Consider the following 20,480-nt stretch of genomic DNA (forward strand, 5'->3'; position numbering starts at 1 on the left):
CTGATTTGACAACACAAACAACTGCATGTCTCAGTTTACTCAGCTCATTTAAGGACACTGTATCTTGGCCCAATGACTTAAAAATGCCATTGTGAAGTATTAATAAGATCATATGTATCAAGGTTATATAAACAACTAAAAAACTTTTGGATAAATGCAATGTATTATGAGTACTACTGGTATCTGCTAGCTCCTTTTGTGCCAGAATTTTAGCTCAACTGGATTTCCACTTTCCATTCCTTCAAAACCTAATGTGCCTGCCCACCCATATAATTCACCTTATCGTGTTTAATGTCCACTCACCTTTCAGATCTTTGTTCAAGCATCCTTTCCTTAGGGCAGCTTTCCTTGATGCCCCAACTAGATCAGTCCTCCCAGTATACTTCCCGGTATCCATGCTTTGACTTTGTTGTACTCAGCACAAGAATGCTCACTGACATCCATTCAACAAACATGCATTGGGCACCTAGTTTGAGCCAGGACCTGTTCCACACCACAAAGATTTGGTGGTGACATAACAGACTCCTGTTCTATAAGTTTCATGTTACCATTGGAATTTTACCTCTGTTTTAATTATTTAGTTCCTACGATTAATACTTCTCTTCCCCTTTAGTCTGTAGGCTCTTGAGACGAAGAGCCATGCTGGGTTGAACTTACTGTTTGAACCCAGAGCCCAGGACAGTTATTCTTACACAGTAGCTGGTCAGCAGAATTTTGCGGAATGAACAAATGGACAAATGTTTGCAGATATTGAAGGGTTTTGCCAGTGATACCAGGAAGAGGAGTTCAGCTGTTAGGAAGTAAAATGCAACTACACTGAGTGTTTTTTGAGGTGAGAGTCTGCTGCTAGTTGATTCTAGGGCTTTAGGAAAGCACTCTCCCTGTCCTTGTTTTTGCTTTAATATTATTAGTTTTTAATCCATGAAAGCCTTTTAGATAACGATGTCCTCTGTCATCGCCATGAAGCCTAATTCTCTGACTTTATGACAGAGTGGCAATAGCTTCAGCAAAATCGCTGTGACCAGAGATAACAGAGTTCTCGTGCAGCTGGTCACCTTTTTCTGGGGAGTCATGGAAGCTCTTTACAGTCCTCAATGCCCCATAAGTATGGCTGATTATTACCAACCACTTACTATGTCCAGGGCACTAGGCTAAGTGTTTGCATGTTTTATCTCATTTAACAACTTGATGAAGTGGGGAATTTATGAATCCCAATTTTACAGATGAAGAAATTGAGAGTTTAGGCAGACTGCTCAAATCATACCAGCTTAAAATGCTTGGGCTAGGACTCAAGCCCCTGCATTCTGATCCCAGGATCTGAGCTCTTCAGTGTTCATTCAATATAATGCAAAATCCTGGGGATCCCTATTGTGGGGATTGGTGGGTGACTTAAGTGGAACCCCATATCAACAATGAGTCTGCCTGGACTCAATTCCCAGACCACTATCTCTCCTCTTCTAATTATCTAACCCTGAGCCCGATTTTGAAAGGAAAGTTTTCACATTTACAATCCATATATTCATGTTCTCGTGTTTCCTAAACACACACACACACCACATTCCCAGTCATGCAAGAGCATTTGGCCTCAAATTCTGTAGATTTGTTTTCTGAGACCCCCTTTGAATTCACACCTGTGAAACCATCACAGCGCACACTTGTAATTGGCCTCTCACACATATATTTTTCATATATTTCTACAATTACATGCAGAGAACAAAGGAAACCGGGAGAAAAGCAATTTCAAAAGAATACAGGCAACAAATAGTATGGAGACAATGGATTGATGAGTGGGTTGAAACAGGAAGAGTTAGGATAAATGTGAGATGCAGTGAGAGTTAGGATAAATGTGAGATGCAATGTAAATAGGTAGTTGATCAGCAAAGAACCTGGGTGTGGCATTAACACGAGATGCCCCTTCCTCAGCATGCCAGGTGACTTCCCCAGAAAATATCACTCACCAAGGCAGAGTACAACTCAAGTGGCATTTCAGGCCTATAGACCACTCACTTCCCTTAGCCCCAGATGACTGCAGGCCCTAGAAAGGCAGCAGAATGCAGAGAAGAGCTCTGAAGTAGAAGCTCAGGACCTGGATTCAAGTTCTTACCCAGAAACAGACCAGCCTTAACTCTCTCTAGTCCTTTGTTGTCTGTAAAATAAAAGAACAAAACAAGGGTGCATGGGTAATTCAGTGGTTAGAATGTCCACACTTCATGTGGGAGACCCGGGCTTGATTCCCGGATCATGTACCCGCAAAAGAAAAGACAGAACAGGGTGGGCCACGGTGGCTCAGCAGGCAAGAATGCTTGCCTGCCATGTCGGAGGACGCAGGTTCGCTTCCTGGTGCCTGCCCATATAAAAGAAAGACAGAACAAATGGATTGTCCACTTACTGTCAGCATTTGAAGTTTCCGTTTTGAATTTCAAAACAATGGGAAGACAAGGTAAGGGATAGTAGTCTCGAAATCTTAAAACCCTTGAGCTTAGAAATCATGTGGTGTGCCCTGAGCTCTTGAAGAGAAGCCTACACCAAGTATTCCTTCGCTCTGCTGACTGGACATGGTCATTTGAAGGCCCACCTGGTGCCCTGGCACCTTGAAATCTCACCAGACCTCTAGGCAGCAGGGAGCTGGCTGGATACAGCCTCTGTTCTTCTGGCTTACTTATCTGAACACAGCTGTGCCTCTCACTTTCCCTCAACTCATGTACCTACTTTAACTCCTCTGGCCCTGGAGCCAGGCCCTGACCTCTCTGTCCTTTCAGTGCAACCAGGAGAGATTCTGGACTTGATGGCATTGTGCTCTAAGGAAAGTGTGAAAAGCTTAATGAGGCAGGGGAACGGGATAGAAGTTGCAAAAGGAAGCCAGGAAGGAGATGACTGCTGCCAAGAGAAAAAGAGATTTTTCACATTATCTGTGAAGTTGTAGCAACAGAAATGAATAATCTTAAGAGTTAAGTATCAGGAAGAGGGATAATTCAAAGAAATGCTGTCACTGCAACTGAAAATGGCAAAATGCTCAGGGTAAACCGAGGTCTGGTTCTGAATATTTCCCCAGACAAAGCCTTGGCCCACTCAGATTAGTGTTGACCACTGCCCAGCCCCACAGTCCTGGATGCCAGAAGAACAGGATCCAAGTTTTCTTCTGCAGATGGATACTCATCCAGAATAAATACACATCTCAGTCTAGCTCTGCAAAATGGCTTTTCTTCAACTAGAGCACCTCCAAGCCTGCCAGGTGGAGCACCCCCAGGCCCCTTACCCTCCGTTTCATGTACCTCATCTCAGTTCTTCTCCTTCCGTCCCCATCATAGTGTCACAACCATCATACCTTATCCCATGTGGCTCCAAGCAAGAATTGAGAAGGGAAGTATACGGATCTGAGGATTCTCTTCCCAAGTCCAGAAGGCTGCCTTTCATGGATTGCCTCTTATCTTCCCTTCCCTCACCTCCAAGCCTCTTGGAAGGGAGAGCAAGCACTCACACTCTCCACTCCTCTGTTCACACTTTAAGCTGCACAATTTACCTCCCTCTTCATCCAGCATCCGCTCGGGACCAGACCAGTCTCCCCTCTACCAGCTTTGATCCTCCCAACACCCCATTCCTGGTTTCAGTGATATAACCTTGTGGAGATGTTTTTCATGCCTTACCCCTCTCCTGCACCACTGCCCCATAAGTCTTCCCAGAGATGGAATGACAAGTGAGAGGAGAAGAGTCTTCCGTGTCTTCACGCAGCTTACAGAGCAGTTTCCTTGGCCTGAATGAGACTTATTTTGGTTGTCTTAAAATTGAACACTCTCAGGTTCATTTTCTGGTGCCTGCCCATGCGAAGAAAAAAAGTGAGCACTCATAGGTCTTGCCCCCACCCCATTTAATCAGAATCTCTGGGGAAAGCCCTAGGAATATGCTTAAAGCAAACTCTCTAGGGGAATCTTACACACACCGAAGATTGATAGCCTCTGAGTGATAGGTTGACAACTCCCGAATCTGTATCCCTGAAGCTCTACTGTATTCCGAGCAAACCACTCTTCCTACCTGAACATAATACAGAAATCTCAGCCTTTATTTCCTGAGCAACCCACCCCCTCAAACATATACCTTCATGTCTATGCGCTCTCACTAGAATCTGGACAGTCATTTTTGACTTGTAGCTCTCTTTCCCCCCTTACATTTGTCATTCAGTGCATCCTATAAAGTTGCTAGCAGGCTTTCCTCTACATCATCGCTTTGCATTCTCATGTGCACCGTGACATGTATCTCTCCTGGGTAATTATGATATTCTCTCAAATGATTGTCACATCTTTGGTATCTTCTTCTCCAGTCTATTTGCCACTGCAGGGCCAAACAACCTAACTAATACTTTATACCCCTGCTGAGAAGTTCTGCCTACCAGAAAGGCATGGCTCTCTTTTCTCTGTTCTGACTGTGAGATCAGCCCACCCTTAGAGTTTCAAATTCTCCCATTAGCTTATGCACCCTTGAGGCTTGACCTTCTCCTTCCCCAAAATACCAGATCATGTTGTTTATGCCCTTTGTAACCACCTATTCATTCATTCATTCAGCAGGTTTTTGTTTAGTGCCTATCATATGCCCAGAATTACACTAAGTACTGGAGTACAGACTAAAACAAAAATTTCCAAGCTTGTACTGACAAATAGACAATTACATAGAATATTTAAGTGCCATGCTAGAGGAAGGAAGCTTCTACCTTAGTTTTAGACATCCAAGAACCCATTGAAGTAGGTATGGTTATTGTTTCCATTTCACATAAAAGAACCTTAGCTAACAGAGAGGGAAACTTGGCCTCTTAAATTCCTGATAAAATTTTACTACTCCCCCTTGTATGTCCTCAATGGTGCTCCTTCTGGAAAGCATTCTCCATGCCCACTGAAGGAGTCATTTCCTATTCTGGGATCTCGTAGTATCTCCCCCTTAGGCTTGTATCTTGTTTGCATCTGTTTCTGCACTGAGAGATTGTAGCACTGTATCCTGAAATGGTTGTTCCCCAGCAAATGTTTGTTGAATTAAATATATCTTCTAGTCAATAGGAGCATCAGTTATTGCTTCTATGCAGTTTGAAACTCTTCACTAACCAAAGAGAAATCCAAAAGGACTTGTAGTCTTATGCCCTTAGGGAATAGCCATTTCTCTCCCTCTTTTCCTTGTATTCTAGCCTCCCCAGATTCCTGGTTATAATTAGAAATTTAGTACCCCCACTTTCCCACCCTCAGGATTCCTGTGTGAGAAAGATTCTTTCAAGGCTTCTAATTCACTATTTAGGAAGAAGTTCATCACAAGATTTCTTTTTGCAGAGATATCCAAAGCAGTACATATTTGTCTATTTCCTGCTGATAACGTATATGATTTTTATTTTCCAAATCCACAATTTAAATCCAGGTGGGAGGGAATGAGTCAGAGAGAAATACCATTGCTTTTGGCTGATGACAGCAGCGTAATCATTTGTATTTTCCCCAACCTGCAAAATGTCAACATATTAAAAAAAATATGCAGACATTTCACATTTCATTCCTGATGAGGTTCCTTGTCATTCCCCCTCCTTTATCTGAATCATTGACATCTGGCTATTAGCCTAAGTGGAGTTTAACAGGAGCAGTCAGCCCATGCTGATGTCAGCATAGACGCCAGAGCTCGTGGTTCATCAGAGACTAAAGTCTTGTCTTTTTCAGACTTGTGATGAACTGACAGATTTGAATTAACTTCTGATAGTAACTTCTTAAGCTTTGGTCTTTGTGGTAAACCCGAAATAGGAAATATTAAAGAGAACAAAACAAAGATGGCTGCTACTGTACCTCTTTATCTGCACTTCTTGGTTGTGCTGCAAAGCCCTGCTAATCGTACTTGTAAAACAACACGGTGCCTTGTTTACCGCTGTAATTAAAGACAATGGAGGAAAGAATCCCTTTGAAAGGGGATCATGTGCCTTCATCAGCCAAGACTGCTGAAAATAGGTTTATATTTCACCAACAAAGGTAACACATCCATCCTCTAATTAGATTTCCTCGGTCCTCTTTTAATCACCAAGAACATCATTATCCTTTTTGCTCCTCATTAGGAAGGTCACACGGTTCATAATCATATTTATAAAATCCATCCGAATTTCAGAACAGGATTGCATCTTCTTAGACTTCAGATGTTTCATTGATCTCACTGTGCTATCACTGAATTCGACTTGCCTGTGAGATGTTATGTTTAATGTTATCATCCTACCACCTGCCATTTTAGTAGAGTCACAGCTATACAGTCTACAGTTACTGAAAGCCATACCATATTTTCAGTATAGTTGTGGAAAGGAAAAACAGTGACAGATTCCAATACCATTATCACCTGTATTGTACACTCCATTTTTAAGCTTCTGTATCTCTTACAAGGCAGGATCTCATCAGTTAGCTTGTATATTTTTCTGGGAGCTCTGTGCTGAGTTTGAGCACTTTGATTTCTCATATCTGCCACTTGACAGAGTGATCAGCCATTCCCTGTATGCAGCAGCAAACTCTTAGGTTAAGGATAACGTGGCCTGGCTTAGTTATATTTTAAACCCTCAATTAAATTTGGCTTTTAAAAATATGGTGTTTACTACATGTCATTTATCAAAATAAATCACTTCTCAAAAGTGTGCTTCACTTTTATTTACTTATTCATTTGCTTGTTGTTATTGTTTTTGTCTCACCAGCTTTGTTTCTGGTCACATAATCCTCTCTCATGCCTGTGGTGCATGTACCAATTGACCTTTATGCCATTTTGCCATTTCTGATATTTACCTCTTAATCATTTCTGTTCCCTTAGCTCTTCTTTCTGTATGCTGAAGACTAACTTGCTTCCCTGTGCACATCTGTCCCCAAGGTATTTTGTTGGTGTGTTGTTGCTTTTGCCATTCACAGTTGGTTTTGTTGCTTTGCATTATCATTTAAACTTTTACTTTCAAAGATGCTCAACTTCAGGCAGGAAGGAAGCAATTCATTTTTAGCATTTCAGAGGGGAAAGAAGAGGGTTTGAAACAAGGGCAAGAGTATAAATGTGTTCTCATTTTCAGTTTGCCCCTGAAAAATATTTAATTAAGTCTGATCTTTCTAACAGCTATTCTAATGAATTTGAATCACTGGTGAACATAAATAGAGAAAGATTCCTTGAAAGTGCCATTTGCCCAGAGACTTGGGCTTGTGAATAAACTTCCATCCTTGTGAAGCTTTCATCTATGGTTAGCAGTCACCTTGGATTTCTCCATGGGGCCATTCACTTGCTTATTAGCTATGGCTAAGTTTGCTTTCAACTGTTGTTTGACAATTATCTCCAAGAATCTGAAATTCCAGAGGGTCTCTTTATTTAGATCAGGATCCTCCCAAAAGATGCTGCTTTAGGGATCAGCAATCATTGTCCTGATTCTAATTCACCTAATATTTATTCAACACTTACTATGTACTTGGTGATTTTACATATTATCTTGGTGGCTCCTCAGAATGACATTGCAAAAGGTAAAGCTAATGACTCCCTCCTCCAGTTATATGGATTAAGAACCTACTTAAGAAAAGGAGTAAAGTCCAAAGTCACCCTGCTTGTGAATAGCAGAGCTTGAATTCAAATTTAGTTCCCTCTGGATCTTAGATTCAATATTCTTAATATGCTCCAGTGGGTAGGAAGCTTCTGAAATGAAAGGGATTATGAGTTATTCCACATGGCTTTCTCCTCAGAATATGTGAGGGATTTTAAAGACTATCTATCTATCTACCTATCTCTCTCTCTCTCTCTCTCTCTCTCTCTCTCTCTCTCTCCATCCATCCATTCAACCATCCATCTACCCATCCATCTATCCATTCATCCATCCATCCATTCATCCATCCATCCATCCATCCATCCATCCATCCATCCATCCATCCATCCATCCATCCATCCATCCATTTAGACTAGGGCACACTAAAATATAAGCTTTTTGAAGGCAGAAAATGTCTATTTATCACTTTGAGAAACAAAGTCTAACTTTCTTGGGCTGGCTTTGCAAGGAAGGCCTCTTTATCCCTTGAACCTCAACCACAGAGTATGACTTTCGTCTTCTCCCTGAGCCCTGTTATTGCCCTATGTTCCCAAGGCCCTGGTGGCAAACTACCTTTCTCAGTAGCCAACATCCTGAACCCTAAACTATCTCACCTTTTCACTCTCTTCCTCATCAAAATCAGCCCCCAGATTCAAGGTAATTGAAGAAAATCTAAATTAAATAATATTAGCCTCAGATAAGTAGTGGCAAGTGGGATCAGGGCCACCAAACCAAGTGGATCCAGCTTACCTAGCTACCTTGCACCGGTCACTGTACATATTTCTATGAGAGATACATATCTCATCTTGTTTACACCTTTAGAGAACTCTGCACAGTCAGAGTTAGGCCCCCTGTTTCCAAAAAGGAAAATGAAAGTACCGTGTCTAGGATCATGTAGCTGGTGAGCTGCAGAGTCAGGATTTAAACCCAAAGTAATCTGATTCCAAAGTTTGCCAGGTTCATTGTATTTTAATGGTAAACAGTACCTTAGCCCACCCAGTAGGCTTGAAGACCTCAAGAATAGAGCAGAGGGACAAGGTGGGTACATCCACTAGGGTTACTAGCAGTTGCCTGCTCCTCTTCTGCTTCCACAGATCTGCTTGCTCCTTAGTCTTTCTTACAAACCGATATTTTCCTCAAACTCTTACCCTTAACCAGGAGAAGTTCTTGCTTGGTTTTCTGTAGTTGAACAGGTAATTGAAAGTACACCTCACATTTCTAAATCTTGGATTCTAGGTTTGAAATATGAATTACCTTTTTCCATTTTCCCACAAAAACAAAAGAGTAAAGACACCATTTGAATTATTGACCTTGTTTATGAGATTAAAGCTGGTATCAGCTCAGGCACCAAGTACCTGAATAAGCCCTTGGTATAGGAATACTCTACTCAACCTGATGTCCCAAGACTATGCACAAGCTTTAGCTCTGCCACATCTCAACTTAGGATGAAGAGTTCCTTTAATACCTTGTTCTGCTCTGCAGAAGAGAAGATGACCTACAGTACAGGCTGCCTCTGTAGTTTCATTGAGTTGCCATTTGCAAAAGCCTCAGAGAGCCATGAAACAAATGTGAGTCCTTAGTGGACTTGGTACCTCATCAGTTAGTTAAGCAGCAGCAATTCATCCCTCCTTCACAACACAAAGAAGTACTGGCCTACATCTTCTGTGCATGCAGATTATACTAAAACCCAAATGGAAGAGACCCAACCCAGATATTTATTTTGCTTATTTACAGACAAATCAGGGTTACTGTAAAGATGCAATTAGAGAAGTGAATCATCATTGTTGGTGTTTGTCTCCCACTCCTCCTACCTAGTGAGTGATACGTAGATTGGGCCACTCTCTTTCTGCTCCAAGTAAAGCCCAAGAGCCCTCTAGTAGGGCCCCAAATGTACTGACATTTGGTCCAGCTGCCAAATCTCAAATCTGTCCAGGATCTGTACAAGGAAAGTAATGCTAGTTTTAATCTGTATCACAGTGGATTAGATTAACTCCTTGGCTGGAATAAGCCAGCCATTTCTCACAGAACGATTGAGCAAAGATACTTTGGCAGTAAATTGCCATATCATCTGATACAGTAAAACAGGTGCTCAACACACCTACTAATGAATAAAACTCCCTGAAGCTGCATAGAAAATGGAGTCAAAAGGGGAAAACTCAAAGGTCTAAGAACAGTTAGTACCTTCTTGTTATCTTGGGTGGAGATGACATTCAGGGCTGCAAAAGACAGAGAGGTGATGGTTTTGTAGCAGTTGGATAAAGCAATCTATACCTTCTAGCACCAGAGGCAGTTTTCATTCTTGCAAGACCCCAGAGTGCTAATAGGAGAGGTACCTTACCTAGCAGATGGAAGAGCCAACTCAGAGAAAGGATGCCCCACAAGTGGGAGCTGCAGAGTCACATATGGAAATCAGACCTCGAGACTCCCAAGCTGCTATTCCTCTCACCAAATACCACTGTGGTCCCTGCACAGTGTGCACACACGATTATTTTCTGCAGAGAGAAAATAGAGCAAAATAATCAAGGGCAGAGTCTCTGTGCCTCAGTTCTAATCTAGCTCTGGGTGCGTATGTTGTGTGGCCACATACTTGCCTCCTCTGTTCCTCAACTTCTCCATTTATAAAATGGGAAGGATAAAAGTACCTTGCTCACAGGGTTGTTACAAGGATTAGATAAGTTAATGAATGTTCAGCATTTATAACCGTGTTTGCCAAATACAAAGCTCAATACTAATGTATGTTATCAGCATCATCTTAAGGAAAATGAGCAGCCTGGATATTTGCTAAATCACCCTCATGGTTAACACTTTCTGCAATGTTGAATGGAAGCTGAGCTGTGGTTGGAAACCTTACAACTGAATAACACAGAGGATTTTAGGACAGCCGATGTTTGCACTCAGCTACATACCACTGCAAGCAACCATTTCTCTTTTTGTCTCTGCCTCCTTAGCTCAGTATATCTTACCCTCTTATGCTTTGCTTTCCTTATATATTTCTCCTCCCCTCTTTGCTTTGGCTATATCCTGAACTTAGTTGATAACATGACATCTACAGAAATTCTAACCTCCAATAGTAGAACTTAGAATAATGTGATTCCTATACTAAAGATGTATTTCTCTAGAGTAGAGTGGATTAGAGTTTCAATTCTTGCTTAAGTCAACATCAACATAGTAGATTAGACTAGGTACATGGGTATGTATATACATAGAGACACACATATATACACACATACATATGTGTGTTCAAATATGCATATGTATTAGTCTATTTATATATACATATATAAATATTTATACATATACAAATAATCGAATATGTATGCTACATGGATATGTAAGCATAAGTGAAAAATACTTTCTTAAGAAACATGTGGACCTTAGAATCCTTCATTGTTCATTTCCTTACACCCTTATTTAAAATATAATCCATTCATCTTTTACAAAAGACAGTTATTCAATGTAGATTATGATGTTGAGGTTTAACCTTGGGTATTTTCCTATTCAGTACCTATTGTAGGCCAGTGTGCTGCCTTAGGACATGTGCCTGGATTGCTGGAGACCTCCAGGGTCAAGCTGCTACCTTCCAGAAATACTCTCACGGAGATATAGAATTGTACTCAGCCCAGAGCCTGCCTTTGTCTGTGTGACAAATATGCACAGCATGATGAGTTAGGCCCTCAAGTTATCAAGTAAATTTGAGCTTTTAGTTATGACATATAGTTGTATGTATGGGTAAATCAGAGGAAGAAATGGTGTCCATATCAAAATCCCTGCAGTACGGACAGCTGGATGCTCCTTACTGAAGGGGAAGACTTGAACTTTCCCTAGCAACAGGGTAGTTCCAGCACCCTGCCAAGGCAAACAAGGATCCATGTCATTGGGTTAACAGAGGACAACTGACTTGGTCCCATCTGAGGAGACTGTGCATCTCCTAAGTTTCTGAAGGACCCAAGCTTGTTTCAAGTAGGACAATCTGCTTCTAAGACAGGCAGGGTAGTCCTGGCTTGAGGTGGTAGAAGAAGCATGCTGAGTTCTGTCTGCAACTCTTTCCCTTTGTTACTTTGTCTCACAGGAATGCCTTGATGCCTTTTAATCCCTTGGTGATATCCACTTGTGCTTTCCATGTGATAGCACACTATTGGCTATCTACTGGTCTTGCTTATGACCCTACAATCTTGTGGCTCACAGATAAATATGATGGTGGAACCAAGGGCATATTTAAGCACATCTCCGGCCTCTTGCAATAGATGCGGACAATTGTAATTTCAAGTGTTTTCTTTTCCTGAGGCTTAGTGTTAAGGATCCCATATGTGGTTCCATGGTCCTATTTCGCACTGATATGAGTGATTCATTAAGAAAGTGCAAAAGGAGCAGAGGGAGGAAAGAAGAAAAAAAGAAGTCAAGGGAGAACTACTTCAGGAGAATCATTATGTAGCAGATTGGACTGGGCATGGTACATCATTTTTGACATATTAGGAGAGCTGCCATTTGCCACTGGAATAAAACCAATCTCAGTCTTTAAAACTCCCAAGTACAAGTATTCATTGTTCCTGAGCTGCTTCAGGGGTACCTCTGCAGTACCTGAGTCATCCATTCTGAGCATGAAAAAGTCTGTCTCATGTGTACATAGAGTCCTTTGAATCCCAAATGTTTTCATCGCTCTCCCCTTCTCCCCTATCACCTGCTTCTGGCCACCCTGGACACTGTCTTTCCCCCATGTCCACTCTTTCCCCTCTCTTCTCTGTCTGTTCTAGAAGTCTCTACAGGAACAGACCATGAGGTGTTTTACCAGGTCCTGCCATAACATTTAGCCCTATATTCTAAACTAATAGTTTGGCCCACAAGCCAGTATGACCCAAGTCAGCTTAACAATTTATTTTTTAGTCCCAAGTCTTTAAACATCAGTGTGGTGCTCAAGGCGTACCATTGATTCCCCACTTTGAATTTTGACATCCATTCCATCAGGCACTTTCCCTTTATCCAGTCATGAATGGGTGAGGGTTATGCTGGGTGGAGGTGGAGGTTGCTCACAACAAAGCATGGCTGGGTTTCTGCTTGTCAGTGAAGAAGTGTACTCACTTGGGGTGGATGCTAACCAGTCTCTCTCTTTTGCCCCCACACAGGGCCAGGAGCCGTCATTGATGGTGTAAACTCCGCCTCTAGAGCACTGGCTTGTCTCTGGCTATCAGGGACCCTCTTTGCCCACTTCTTCATCAAGTTTTGATGAGAAACCATAGGTTCCTCTGAGCAACGCTTGCTTCTCCATATCACAGACTTTAATCTACACTGCGGAGGGCAAACCAGTTTCAGCTTTTTTGTTTGTTTGTTTCTGTTCTTGTTCTTGTTTTTTGATTTGTTTCTGTTTGTTTATATGTTTATTTTAGTTTCCAGCTTGTATGAGTTGGGGAGGGGTGGGCAGGGTTCTACCATGTGTAGGATAGCCATTCATTGGTGTGTCCAGAAATGGTATCTGTCCCTGCTACCTTGGCCCTTCCCTCTCCTTTGTGTTTCTGTCATTATCTTCACCACCACCACCAACCCCCCAAACTCTCCAGATCATAAGTTCCATTTGAGCAAAACCGTGCCTCATTAAAACACCCTAAAGACACAACTTGACTCATAATGCAGTGCACAGGCAGAGGTACCTCCAAGTGTCCTATTACCTCTGTCTTTAAGACTTTGGACTATTTTCCTGATTATAATGTACATACCCCACCCCATACCCATCCATGTTTATTACTATCTGATTACAATAGGGTTCACATCTTTTCTTTCTGGGAAGTTATCTCAATATATGTAGATGTACGAGAATATGCATATTACCTTGCCATCTTCACTAGCCATTCTGCCCCCTGGATTCGTCCACTAGCCACAAGGATTAGAAGTATGGGGCTAAGGATGTAACCCAATACTAAAAATTTGCAAGACAAGTGACCAAAAAAGGGGATGATATTTTTAGGATAGTATTTCTCCTTCTTTAAGAAATGCTGGCCAGCTCATAAAGAATGATGGATAGATGGCTGATTCTTTAGGTCTTATCGAGGCTATCTATCAAAGTAATCATATGGTTATCCATCTACTCAGCTGTCTGATTTATCTATCCATCCAATTATCTACCCACATATCTTCCTCTCTAGCAATCTATTTACTCTATTTATCAATCAATGTAATTATCTAACTCATCTTTCTATTTCTCTCCCCACTACTCACTCTTGACTCATCACCATATTAATCTCTAATCACATTGTAGCTGTCCAACTCTATTCATTTCTCTTCTACCATCAGCAGACCTCAGCACCTTCAAAATTACCTATCAGCTTCTTATGTGAAAGCCAATGATCCACAGGTTAATGACATAGAAAAACAATACCCTGTGCCATGCTGTGGATTCTTTGAAAGGTTGTATCTCATTCACCCAAAGTAGGCTCTGTTCACAAATGGACCAAAGTAGCAATATAAGGATCTTTCTACTCCCAGACAAGACTGTGTGTCCTAAAACATCTTCTTGGAAAGCAGATCAGCTTTGGGAAAGCCTTGATTATTACTATGTTTTCCCTTTGACCCTTGAAGGGCCAAGGCACCAAAATTCAGGCTTCTCTCAACTTTTCAAGAAAGTGTGTATCAGGAATTTATGGAACTTGCTCCACGGCTGACATTCCTTAATGGCAAGACTGCAAGAGAAAGCACACAAACCTGCCTCTGCAGTGAAAGATAGCAGTCCACCTGTTTGACTTTGGCTATTGTCTCTTCTCTGCTCCAGTTATGGTTTAGTCTGTTTGAAAACTAACCAGTACAAAGCTGGTGGAGGCCAATTACATGACAAGCATGTTGACGGTTCTGGTATTTGTTTCAGGAAGCTCTTCTGAGCTGAGGGCACTTGAGTAACTGACTTAATTTCCAAGCACTTGATTAACACAGCACTGCAAACAGAGGGGGAAAGTATAAGTGATGCACAATTCACTCAGAGACAGGCTGCAAACTCCAGATGCTATGGGGGACAGTGCCACCAGAACCCATGCACAGAGCAGATCCAGCTTACAAATAATGCTGGCCTGGAGTTTCTGAATTTTCTCCTGGGACAAGAGGGATCCAGGCAGCAAAAGCATCTAAATTCCCACACAAATAGCCATGAAGATCATGCGGGTTGTGCTCCTCTTTTTATGTGCTTCAAGGATGGACCTACAGAAGAGAATAAGATGGAAGTTTCAGCAAGGACATTCTCACAGACCTGCCCTGCCCTCAACTGGAAAACACTGGTCCACAGTCTAAAGCATTGATAAATAAATAAGAACTCAGTAGAGTCCCATTCCCTTCATGTTTAATGAACTTCTTTTGATATAAGTAGCCTGTTTGATTTTGTCCATGATGGTACATGGATGACATACAGAGCAGGAAGAAAGAAACTAACACTGGCTCTCTTAGCATGCAAAAAGCTAGGCATGGTCATAAGGTTTGGAGCAGGTGTAAGTGAAATTAATATTGCATTTGCCAGCGGTCAACAGACATCTGCATTTTCCAAGGAGCTGCCAGGAGTCAGATTCTGGGAGTATAAAGGATGCGCCAAAAGTAACCTGTCTATTTCAAGTCCCAATGACAATTGTGAGGAGGCACAAAGAAAGAATGACGGGTCAGACAGAAACGTCTACAATCTTTCACCATGTTCAGCACCTAACTTGGGTTGAGGTCAGATACTAGAAGAGAATTAGACATTGTTGTTGAGTGCTCTGCTGATAATAAATGTCTTACTTTGCAGTGCAATAAATGCGACCTTTGTGGGAAGTGGATGGTCTTTGGGAGTACACTGCTAGCCTTGCAAAAGCTGTCTGTGTTTTAAACTCTGAGACACAGTCTGAAGGAAAAAGCCCATCCTCTTCTGTCCAGGAAAGTCATCTCCAGCTTCAAAGACAGCGAGACCTGCTCTCAGTCACGGTGGAGCTCTGCTCTGCCCCATCCCATGGGGTTCCTGTTCCACACGTTTCAGAGGGCAAACGAATCCTACAGTCAATTCTCCTCTTTCTAGGATCAAAACAACCAAGTAAATAAGACCTAAGGCAACTGGGATACTGAGAATGAAAATTACTTTGCTTCAAAGAAGATAACGTTCCCACTTGCTTTTTTTGGTTCACTTTGGTGGAGTTGGCTCCATGCAATAGGAGCTCTTACCAAACATTTTGATGCATAGAGTACATCAAATGCTCGCTGAAGACAATGTCCATGCTTAATACACTTTTTCGCCTTTGCATTTGGCCTGTTGGAGTACCAATGTGGGGGGCGGGGCAGGAGAGGGCACATCAGGGAGCAAAAATAAACAGATACCTGAGCAACCTGTAACTCTTCCCAGGTTTCCCACATTGGAAGGAAACCAAATAAGGCTTTTTAGGAGATTAGGTGGGAGGAATTCAGCAATGCAGTTAATCTGAATCTCTTCTTCCCTTCCCCCATAGGAGTTAACATGTACAACCACCAAAGGGATGCTTATGTCAAGGCTATAGCCAAACTTGTTTTTCAGCTGAAGTTTAATGTCAAGTGCCTGATACAGTCATCTGCAAGTCTAAACAAAAAAAGTGTGTTCAGTTTTTCTCTTTATTATTTGAATTGGGGAGTGGGGGGAAAACATAGGAAAGTGGTAGTCAAAACTTGCACACATTTTGCTCAGAGAACATTGTTCATAGTCATTCTGCTGCGATTGTGTACACTGGGACAGAAGTGGTAATACTTTGTGTCCAAAAGGGACCCGGTTCTGTCCGGGGGCCTAGGCTTCACATTAGAGGACTTGATTCACAAGCTGGGGAATTTGCTCTCAAAACCTGGGGGAGAAGTGAGCTCTGGCACTGTAAGGGCTCCACAACTGAGGCTGAGTTTAACATCTGTTTTTGTGTCCATGCAATAACTCAATGCAGAGGAGTTAGCAAGTTCTATGTGGGCAGGAAAAAAGCAGAGAACCGCAATGTGGGCAATCAATTCAAAAGGGGGTTGTAACTATCTGTGTATCAGAAGGTATAGTAAATGGAGTTTTCACGCTTAGGTCAATGCCTCCAGTGCCAGCAGAAGTGCCCTCTCTTCTGTGGCTGCATGTGATCCTCTCAGCTACATCAGAAGGGGTGGAGGGGTGGGTAGTAGCTCAAGATGAGTTGAGATATGGTGGCAGGGCCCTATTTCCCAACTGGACCCTGAATTCCCACCAGGAGAACACTGGCTTTGCAATCGCTGGAACTGGTCAAGAAAAAGCAAATTTAGTTCCTTTCCAATTAGGGAAATTGGCATAAAATTCTGATTTTTTGGCAAAATTAATTTCTTTGTCTCTAACAATAAGACTGTTTTGTTTTTTTTTTTTCATTTTGCACAACTTCTACTCCTGGAAAATATCATAGTGAATTTCCTCCCCTCCTACTACCCAGAGCTTCCCTGGCTTTTTCATTTAAGACAAGTGAGTTTGAACAGGTAAAGTAAAACTTCACAGGTGGATAGCTAGACTGGCAACATTAAAATAAAAAAAAAAAAGACCATATGATGAGAACTCCTAATGATTACTAAAAGCAAACAAATAAAAATTGCCAGTCTCATTTCCCTCATTGCTTGCTTAAAGAGAAGTGACGAAAAGAGGAAGAAATATATTTGCAATTAAAAGATGTGGTGCAAAGATATGGTTGAACCAGTGCAATTTAGCCTTCAGGTACAAAACACTCAGAGTCCAAAGGAATGTGGTGCAGACGTCATTAAATACGATTGTCTTCATCCCAAAAATCATCAGCAAATCTTCATTTCCAGCATTTTGAAGAGGACTCTTTTTTATTTCTTTCACTGGTGCCCTTTTTAAAGGTGAACAGTTTTGTTCCATAGCCCTGGGTGAAGAAAGAAGGATTGTGAACCCTCTATCATCCTTTTGGAGCCACATTCTACATTATCTGGCAGATTTATAAGGATATTATTAATAACAAGGATAAGTAATAATCGCTGCCCTTCTGTTAGTTAAAGGGAGCATTTTTAATCATTCGAGAATTTTTGTGGCCTGTAAAGTGCAGTTGTGAGGAATGTGTGGGTGTACGAAAATGTATCTGTTAAGTTCAGAGTTCTCTAGATTAAAAAATATATCTATGACTTATCAATGGTGCCGTTATAGCTGTGTCAGACGATGGGTGTGTTCATGCTCACAATTATCCTTAAAACAAATCTGTGTTCAAATGCTTTAAAAATTTATCACATGATGCAAGAGTATAACTTGGTCAGCCTTCTAGAGTTCTTTTTCTTTTATTTTTTTCTTTCTTGCTTTTTTTTCCTTCAAAAATCAATGAAGACTTGACTCTGTCAATAATTGTATTAAGGGTGAATATACTACCTGGATTTTGTGCATGTTACATTGTAGTTGTAACCTTTTCTAATTCAGGATGAATACGAGATGGTTGTGATTGTGCAGTGTATCAATAAAGTTTGAAGAAATTTGTAATTTTGGGGGGCTGTTTATTAGGACACCTCCTCAAGTGTCCAGAAATGGAGAAAAGTGAAGCAGGTAAAATTCTTCACACATGGACATGTGGTTTAGGCATGGGGGAAGAGATGCAGTTGGAAAACTGAATAGCTTAGAATTCAGTCTCTCTCACTATATCTCTCTGTCTCTCTCGCACACAAACAGAGGATAGAAGAAAGACTATTTAAGCATTTTCCAGGTTACATCTGTGCATCAAATATTTATACAGTTTACAAATAATTATATCAAATACAGCTGTAACTTCAATGTCTAAAGCGTTTATTGATTTAGGCTAAAAAGAAAGCAGAAGTTGCAGAAAAATAATGACCAGATAAAACCAATTTGGGGCATTCCATTCCTTAATAGTTACTGCTGTTCAATTCCACTTAATTAAGCATCACTTTGAAAGGTAAGTATGAAAAGATATGGTGATTTTGCCATGCACTTATTTTTAAAATGTAGGCCATTGGATTAATTTTTCTCCATTTTCAGTTTTCCTGCATGTAAAGAGCCCTGGAGAAGGAGTGCCTGTTCTCTGAATGTCTTTTTAAAAATCTTTCTCTTCCAATAAAACTCCAACTGCTCTCTTACACATTCATCTGCTTTTCTGAGGACTGGACATTAATCTCTTTTTTACAAGTGAGCTACTCATCAATCATTTATATATCAATCAAGCCTCCGTAGTCTTCCATTAACTAGTTACATGACCTTGGACTGAGCACTTAACCATCTTAAGTTCTGTTTCTTCATCTGTACTATTTGTGAATTAAATAGACCTCTTAGTTTGTTCTCATTCTACAATTCATAGACTGATTTGTGTATCTTTTTCAGCCATTGGATTTCTCAAGACTTCCCCCAATAAAGCTTAGGGCTAGAGACAGATTATGTTTTGGAACTCAGTCGTAAATGGGTTAAGATTCTTCAGCTAATCTTACAGCAACACCAGATTCTCTGAAAAGTCCCTGACCTAAAGCCATGAGGCCCGTGATCTTGTTTTCTTCCTATGTAGATAGAGGCTAATCCTGGTATCTCATCACTCAGCCTCCCCTTTAGGAGACAGCACAGAATATGGATAATATAATTGACTAGATGCATGTTCTTTGTAAATTAAAATGCCCAGGAAATGCTCGGTGCTGATGATTGAGAGTTTCCAATTTCCTTAGCCTCTAGTAGAGCCATGAGTTGTCAAGCAAGCTTATTTCCAGCTCCCTAACCATCCAATACCTTGATTGCTCCCTTGTTACCCCTTCATTTTCTTCTTCCTTTTCATCCTCCTCTTCTCGTCTACACTGGCCCCTCCTCTGCTCCTGTTTGTACCACAATATTTACCCATCCATCTGCTCTCCTGCTGGCACAGGGATTTATCCTTCTTTCACTCCATCTGGCCACTCAGCTCCATCAATCATCGAGGTACCAATTTATTCCTGCACCAGCTAACCACTCACCTATCCATTCCCATATCATTTCCCCATTTATCTAACCCTTATTCCATCTATAGAGCTATCCACCTCCCTAATGGGACTGTTCCCCATCTATTTATGTAAACCATCTATCCATTCCTCACCTATCGATCCATCCACCAAGCATCCTCCAACTAGCCTTTGGCAGATATGCCTATTTACCAACCCACTTCAAGGTAATGGAAATCTTTGCTGTTATCTCTCCATTCAGCAAGGGAGGCTTTATCTAGTTATTTTTAAGCACAGCAGCTAAACGATTGGATGCACTTTCTTTATCTTCCTTCAAAATACACCCTATTAAAACAAATACACAGAAAAATGCTTTCAGAGATATATTAAGGGGCTACCTGTTTCTATCAAGATGTATTAAAACAGAAAGAAAATGGAGACTTGGGAGTGGAGTGGAAATACCTAAATGAACAGATGCCGATCTTTAACTTTCAAACAGTAGGAATGTAGTCAAGCAATGAACATAACAAATGATGGGAGAAACTGACAGTAGGAGTTTTAACTGGCAGCTGCCCTTTCTTCTCCCACAGTTTACTTTTCTGTTGACTACATCACTTACTTTGATGAAAACTGAGGGTGTGGGTGCTGATTGGTACCAAATTTGATGGTCATAATTTTGAAAACCAAAACCCTCAAATGACAAATGATGCTACCTTCAAGATGAGCATGTTGTCATTAGAAGATATTTTTTCTTATTTTTTCCCCATTTATGCACTCATTAATGCATTTCACATTTATCCAGGAACTTCCCCTTAACAAACTCCCATTTACAATATGAAATCAGCTCTATAATAAGAAAAATTACAGTACCATATCACAAGTATTATGATAGATCTGACAAAATGACTACATTGGGTGTAACTATTGGCAGTTGATCAGGAGCCTTTCGTTTTTCCTTCATTTCTTCTTTGCCAAGGATGAAAAGCTGGATGGAGGTAGCTAATCCAGGGGATGAACTCAAATATATTGCAGTAAAAATAAATGGGCCAAAAAAAGAGGATGGTGCAAT

The 20,480-nt window shown here is 41.1% G+C and overlaps 1 protein-coding gene across 1 annotated transcript in view; it reads left to right on the plus strand.

Annotated features, from left to right (window-relative positions):
• Positions 1-12,943, plus strand: part of OPCML (opioid binding protein/cell adhesion molecule like) — a 540,756-nt gene extending 527,813 nt beyond the window's left edge. The window contains exon 7 of the mRNA XM_077112406.1: positions 12,661-12,943. Within this exon, the coding sequence (XP_076968521.1) occupies positions 12,661-12,761 (101 nt within the window). The 3' untranslated portion in view covers positions 12,762-12,943. The remainder of the gene's footprint in view (positions 1-12,660) is intronic.
• The last annotated feature ends 7,537 nt before the right edge of the window (positions 12,944-20,480 follow it).

The sequence above is a fragment of the Tamandua tetradactyla genome, chromosome 8 (assembly GCF_023851605.1).
Source record: "Tamandua tetradactyla isolate mTamTet1 chromosome 8, mTamTet1.pri, whole genome shotgun sequence".
Classification (NCBI taxonomy): Eukaryota; Metazoa; Chordata; class Mammalia; order Pilosa; family Myrmecophagidae; genus Tamandua; species Tamandua tetradactyla.